General features: G+C 35.8%; 2 protein-coding genes across 2 annotated transcripts; one reads left to right on the forward strand and one right to left on the reverse strand.

The window, feature by feature from the left end:
• Window positions 1-496: 496 nt before the first annotated feature.
• On the forward strand, window positions 497-2,295 carry LOC120636669. Its single transcript, XM_039908237.1, has 2 exons — window positions 497-979; window positions 1,763-2,295. Exons 1-2 carry the CDS (start codon window positions 629-631, stop codon window positions 2,240-2,242), a joined length of 831 nt encoding a protein of 276 aa, XP_039764171.1. The 5' UTR covers window positions 497-628; the 3' UTR covers window positions 2,243-2,295.
• A 104-nt stretch (window positions 2,296-2,399) lies between these two features.
• On the reverse strand, window positions 2,400-4,471 carry LOC120636537. Its single transcript, XM_039908057.1, has 2 exons — window positions 3,855-4,471; window positions 2,400-3,189 (listed from the first exon to the last, which is right to left on the reverse strand). The coding sequence occupies exons 1-2, from the start codon at window positions 4,299-4,301 to the stop codon at window positions 2,449-2,451; spliced, it is 1,188 nt and encodes a 395-aa protein (XP_039763991.1). The 5' UTR covers window positions 4,302-4,471; the 3' UTR covers window positions 2,400-2,448.
• Between the last annotated feature and the right edge of the window lie 2,748 nt (window positions 4,472-7,219).

Consider the following 7,219-nt stretch of genomic DNA (forward strand, 5'->3'; position numbering starts at 1 on the left):
TTGCTTGAACTACTGTACCTACTAAAGGTGATATCGTCAATGATTTTGCCCCAGCTAAAGAATCTTGCAGGAATTTCTATACTCCACGCTCCTTCATACACTCAAAAAACTGCAACTGAAGCAAAAGAAAATCGGCCTAGTGGCTTAACATTTACCTGAGTCTAATAAAGCAATGCGATATAAAAATATCACTGTTGTTCTCACACAAGTAAGTAATGGAAATTAAATAAAGTGCTTTTCAATTATTCTTACTAGAAATCATTGGCAACTTAGCAATTATTACGAGTCATAAATTGGTACCCGTTCGGTGTTTGTAAATTGGCATTACCTACCTGCGAATCGCGAAGACTTGCTCTTTGAGGTTCGGGGACGTGCGGGGTTTTTATCATTAAATTGTTTTTCAAATTAAATCCCGCGAAACCGCTTTGGAAGAGCGCGAGGTGTCTAATGGCGCATCCACACATGCCCGGCGGCACGGCCGGCGGCATGGCCGGCGGCCGGGCCGCCGGCCATGCCGCCGGCTCATGCATCTTTTACCTGCGGCACGCGCGGCTTTTGGTGCCGGCGGCAGTTTGCTTGCGGCTTCGATACGGAGTGGTAGTGTTGTCGTATTCATTTAAATAACAAAATGACAGAATTTAACTGGGATGATAGTGCTGTACTTTTATTAATAGAAAAGTATCAAGAAAATGAACTATTGTGGAACCCAAGGCATATGGATTTCAAGAATCGCAACAAAAGAAACGATGCTGTTAGGGATATTGCTTCTGTGTTCAACATAGCATCAACAGAAATTGAGAGAAAACTGAAGAATTTATCTAGCCATTATTTTCGAGAAAAACGCAAATTTGAAGAATCTAAAAGGAGTGGATCTGGACGGGATGATGTTCAATTGCCGAAATGGTTTGCTTATAAGGCGTTATCATTTCTTAATGACAAGAATGCACCGGTACCGACTCTGAACAGCCACACACCTAGTGTAAGTACCCATCAAATTCTTATAATTACCTAAGTAGACTAGTTGGTCGACCATAATAAATTTAAAATACATATTTCATTATGCAATATTTTCGTTAATAGGGGTAGGTACAAAGTTTTTGCTTCGCGTATTAATATTTTAGATACCTACTACCTACAACCCGGTAACAATACATAATACCACGGAGCGCGGGCGAGCATACTCTCGTTTTTGACCTTATGTAGTCGGCATAACACTTACCGAAAGCGAAGTATTCGGGAATAAGCGCTCGTGAAGAGTGTACAGGGTTACTGGTGAGACATTTGCAATACTTGAGGACGTGATATATGGCCAACTAGCTGATGCCCGCGACTTCGTTCGCGTGGATTAAGTTTTTAAAATCCCTTGGGAACTCTTTGATTTTCCGGGATAAAAAGTAGCCTATGTCACTCTCCAGGACCTTAACTATCCCCATGCAAAAAATCATGTCGATCCGTAGCTCTGTTGCGGCGTGATTCAAGGACAAACCAACAAACACACTTTCGCATTTATAATATTAGTATATATTAGTATGAAGTATGAAGTATGATATGTAAGATGAAAAAAAATATATAAAGAAATAATATCAATTATTTACTGAGTAAATGTAGCTTAAACTTACATAATTATTTGTATACACTATACATACATGTTATGTTTATAAGCTTGGTTTTTATTTAATATTTACATACTGATAGGATATATTCAAAATATAGTATTGAAGCTTGTTTGCAATTATTTATAAGATTTCCTTTTTATTTTCAGTCTTCTCAAGATAATATCACTCCCCAGACTACGCTACCTTCGACAAGGACTTCACGAAAGCGAAATATAGAGAGAGAACCTGAAGTTGATGAAGCTTTGCAATTACTGAGGGAGATCACGTCTAATGCAAGGCAACGCGATGATGCTGCTATATTTGCAGACTATATAAGTAGCAAGTTGAGGAAGATGGATCATTACACGATGTGTACAGTACAACATCAAATCCAGAATATTATCTATGAAGCAGAAATGAGAATGGGTTCGATGAATTTTGATACTAGTAATACTACTCAGCCTCTTCGTTATCAAAATGTTCGTCCAGGATACTTCACCGGCCAACCTACAACGTTAGCAATGTCACCGTCGCCCTCAACTTCGCGCTCTTACTCTGTTCAATCAGACTATGAAATGCAAAATAGCCCAGATGTCAATACAAGTGACAGTCTGTTACAAGTCTTGGAAAATAATTTAACCAAATAATTTAACCGAAAATAGTGTAATAGATTAAAATAAGGTTACATATTAAAATGACGAAAAACGCAATGCCTTTACTTAAAACTAAAATAAATGTTTATATTTTCGGTTAAATTATTTTATTTTAATAAAAGCTTAAAATTATTGATACATGTTTCTGATTCCTAAATAAAACAATTATTTGAATAATCATATTTTATTTCTTTCAAACATTATATTTGATATTGCCAAGGAAGCTGACCTTGTTCCGATAGAAAATAACATTTTAGCTCATTTCTAATTACACTTGGTTCTACATTTAGAGCGATCTGCGGTATATTTTGTTGCATTTCGTTCAAAACTCCATCAGTAGTTCTTTCATTTCTCTTCATAAAATTATGCAGATGCACACAAGCCATCACGACAATTTTTGCTTTCTCATTTTGTAAACCAATGCGTGAATGCAAAATTCTGAATTTATTAGATAAAATGCCAAACGCGTCTTCTACAACCATGCGCCCGCGACTAAGTCTATAATTAAAAACCCTCTCAGGTGATCCTTTTGCATGATATCCAGAAAACGGTTTTATTATATTCTGTGAGATGGGGAAAGCATCGTCACCGATGAAATAAAAAGGTACAGGTGTATTTCTCCCTTGTAATGGAATCGCTTGTGGCAGACTTAAAGTTCCATCTCGTATCATATCAAATAAAGTTGAATTTCGTAGAACTCCACCATCAGATATTCTGCCCTGACATCCAATGTCTACGTATAAAAAGTTATAATTGGCATCGATTAAAGCTAGCAAAACAATACTGAAATATGACTTATAATTAAAAAACTCAGAACCGCTATTAGTTGGACATAGTATACGTATATGTTTCCCATCGAGGGCACCTACGCAATTAGGTACATTCCATTTCTGCATGAAACTTCGAGCCACTGATAGCCATTCTCCATGTGTATTCGGCATCTGTAAAAAAAATTGTTTGTGATATTTGTGTGTTTAGTTCTAGTTATATGTATGTAAAATGTGTGTGAAGTTCCAGGTAGGGGAGAGTGGGTAACGGTGGATCAAGGGGTACAGTGGATCGAACGCGGCCTATATAATGCGCACATTTACACGATATAGCATTTTACGTTCTATTTTGTATTGCCCTTGACTCGCTACCGGGGTGCGACGGAAAAGTAAGTATGAAAGCAAAATATTTTGAAGTTTTAAAAATGTAATGCTGCAGTTTGTAAAAAGTATTTAATATGAATCAAAAGTCACATGGCGTCATCAGATATGACTATTTTTTTTAAAGAAAGGGAAATCCTTTCTTTAAAAAAATAGTCATATCTATAAACCTGAGAAAGGTAGCCCTAAGATTGCTATGGCAGTGTGTACCTTATTGATTTTGCTCAGGCTTTATTATAAAAACACATTCTAAAAGTGTTAAATTGTGGCAATATTTAGCTCTACAAAAAAGTTGATTCACTGTTACCCATTGCACTCTCCCCTACAGTATAAAATCAAATATTATAATTGTGTCTTGTACATGCCGTAACTGTGTGAATGTATGTGGTCTGTTTTGTTTTCTAATGTAGGTGTTCAGTTTCTAACTACCTAATGTGTTACGGATATTTTGTACTTACCCTTAAATAATTGGATAATGTAGACACCAAAGTTTGACAAACATCTAGAATTATTAAAGAAATAACTTGTGGAGACACTTTAAACAGTGTACCGAGTGAAAAATAAGAGTCTCCTGTAGCCAGGTATCTCAAAGTAATTGCTAGTCGATCGGAAGCTGACACAGCATTTCTCCAGCGGGTGTCAGTTTTTGATATCATGGGTCCAGTTAAATTCAGTAATATTTCAAATTCTTCACTAGAGATCCTTAGAAAAGTGTTAAATTTCGAACGAATATTTCTTCGGTTTATGTCGTCCCTTCTAAAATCTTCAAGTATCGGGGACACATTAGGCCTATTTCGAAGACTTGGTCTGACCCAATATCTTCGTTTGATTTTGCGGTTCTTTTTATGAATAATGACATACAACACTACACTTGCGATACACGCAACTATATCATAGTCCAACATCTTTCGATTCTACGTACACGACTAATTTCAACGAAAGTCACAACACTACTGCGTAAATTGCAACCGCGACTGCAGGCCGCCGGTAAAGCCGGCGGCAAAGTCAGCGGCAAGGCGGTCTGAAAGTCGGCGGCAAACCCGGCGGCATAAGCCGGCGGCATGTGTGGATGCGCCATAAGCTCATAATCACACTTCACCTATGAGAGATGAGATTCGAGTCCTGCAATATAATACAATGAGACTAATAGTTGCCGCCTTTCTATTAGGCTATTTTTCTATTGGCATAGGCTACCAAACAACAAAAGTATGGGTTTAGTAGAGTGGTATTATCATTTACTATTTGAATAAGTTTCATCCCAAATTAAGCTGGCTCACTATATTTACGTACGCAATTATTAAATATTTATACAATTAGTTGCAATGTTGCAATGCTATGAGCTGTAATTATGTACCATTTGAACCAATTTGTACTATTATTTTTTTTGAAGATAAAATGCCTTTACGGAAATGGAAAAGACATTCAAAATACAAAATTCCGAAAAAAGGCGAATTGTGTTCCGTGATACTTCGCAATGGTACTTCTGATAATAAGAATTTGATGGTTGAAAATCTAATATTAAGATTTTTTCACAAACAACTTAGTTTATAAATACAGAGGTAGAAAAGTCGTTGCTAGATGGAACTTTCTACTAGTGAAATGAAATTTTTCAATTCTTGCGAACTCAATATGTTGTAAGGATTCATATATTTACATTTAACTAATCATTGAATTCCGTTCCAAGCATTCCGAGACATAGCATACAGTATATTTCAATATCATGTACGGTATATTTCAATATCATGTTATCGAAGGTATGTTACCTTGTCGAAGGTATGTAATACCCTAGAAAAATGTAATATTCTGTTGAAGATGCAACCTTAATACCTATTTTGTATTTTATTCCTGCATTCTTGTTTCGACTTGTGATTTCCAGCCAAGACGGCCGATATACAAATTAATCAAGCAACTGAAACAGTTTTTAATAAATATCGAATAAACTGTGTTGTTGAATAAATTTCAATTAATGAAGTTTCAATAAACAACTGTTGTAATATTTTGTAGAACTGTAACTGATAGGTGTGGGAAAATAAAGTTCGGGCTTTCTTAAGATTGCTTGTTCTTGCAACTCTGGTCTGAATCCAATAAAATACACTTCTAAAAGTTGCTAATTGCATTTCTTCTTACTTGTTTGTACTTATTGCATTTATATTTTTTTATTGGGCATATTTTAAATGTTTTGCCTTTGTTATGAATATTCATCATCATCATCGTCATCCTCAGCATATAAAAATCTAAGACCTAAGACCTCTGTTGAAGGACTGATAGATTGTTTATTTCGGCTAATTAAAATAATAATATATTTATTTCCGGCTCATATTATTTTGGTGTTATAAAACACATTACTCATATACTAGTGAAAGAGAATAAATGAGAATGCTTATTAAAATAAAGAAATACTTTTCTGAATAAAAACCACGGTTTTGACGGTTTTAAAGAAAAATGTAAGATATGCAAGTCTTCTAAATCCTCTTTGTTAGCTATTTTAGACCATCCAATGAGGTTTGTTTTGCCTAAATGATTATTCATTAGCATAATATTAGATTAGGGAAAAAGTTTCTTCGCATTTTTTAAGAAAACTAAAAAAAAAATTAAATTAGTTTATTTACATTTTAACTAGAGTATGCATGTTCCATTTTGTTCGATAACTTTTTGCCATCTTGTAAGTAGGGACATAATCCGATTGCTATAGAAATGTTGGCGCTTCTGATCAAAAAACCGCGACAAGTAGTTTTGGCAGTCGTCTCGTAATGTTAACCTGACACTGCGTACAGAATTCTGAAGAGACCAAAACAGGTGGAAATCTGAAGGTGCAAGATCAGGACTATGCGGCGGATGCATTATTACCTCCAAGCCAAACTCTCTTAATTTTTGCTGAGTGGCTAAAGATGTGTGAGGTCTAGCGTTATCATGATGTAAAACCACACTGCTTCTTTTGATTAATTCCAGCCGCTTTCTCTCAACTTTGTGCTTTTCGCAGTAGAGTTCAGGATTCATGGTCCTGTCTGGTGGTAACAGCTCATAATGAATAATGCCCTTCCAATCCCACCATAGACAAAGTATCACCTTGTTGCGAGTTAGCCCGGGTTTGCCACAGTCTGTGAAGCCTGACCGAAAACCTGACTTTTTGGCCTTTGACCACGACCTTTATCGCACGTTCTTGTCGTACATGATCCACTTCTCATCACCAGTTATCAGCTTCTTCAAAAATGGTTCGGTTTCATTACGCAGTAATAAAGAATCACAAATGAGTACACGGTTCATTAGGTTTCTTTCAGTTATCTCGTGAGGTACCCAAATAGATAGCTTTTTTGTGTACCCAGTTTTTTTCAAATACGCCGAAACTATTTTATGGTTAATTTCCAGCTACGTTGTAAATACTGATATGCCGATTTTGCTCCACCTTTTCAAAAATGGGATCCATTTTATCCGTAATAGGGCGACCAGAGCGAGGTGCATCTTCATTTCATTGACATCAACATTTCCGGATTTGGGTCGAAAACGTTAAAGCCAAGTTTGTGCTACTCTCACAGACGCTGCACTAGGTCGACTATAAACATCGCAAGTTTTTTTCGCGGCTTGCGTTGCCTTTTTACCTTTTTTGTAGTAAAATTTTAAAATGTATCGAATTTCTTCATTAGATTCACTCAACTTCACAGTACGAAAAACAAATAAAAATCACACATTTTCCTTATTTGAATTTAGAGAAATTTAAACTTTTAATGATATCAAAACCAGCCAGATACAAATAGTACAGCAAAAGAGATTTTATTACAAGTTCATACATACTATTATGTTAGTTATAATTATAGAAGCTGACGGC

This window comes from Pararge aegeria, chromosome Z (assembly GCF_905163445.1).
Source record: "Pararge aegeria chromosome Z, ilParAegt1.1, whole genome shotgun sequence".
Lineage (NCBI taxonomy): Eukaryota > Metazoa > Arthropoda > Insecta > Lepidoptera > Nymphalidae > Pararge > Pararge aegeria.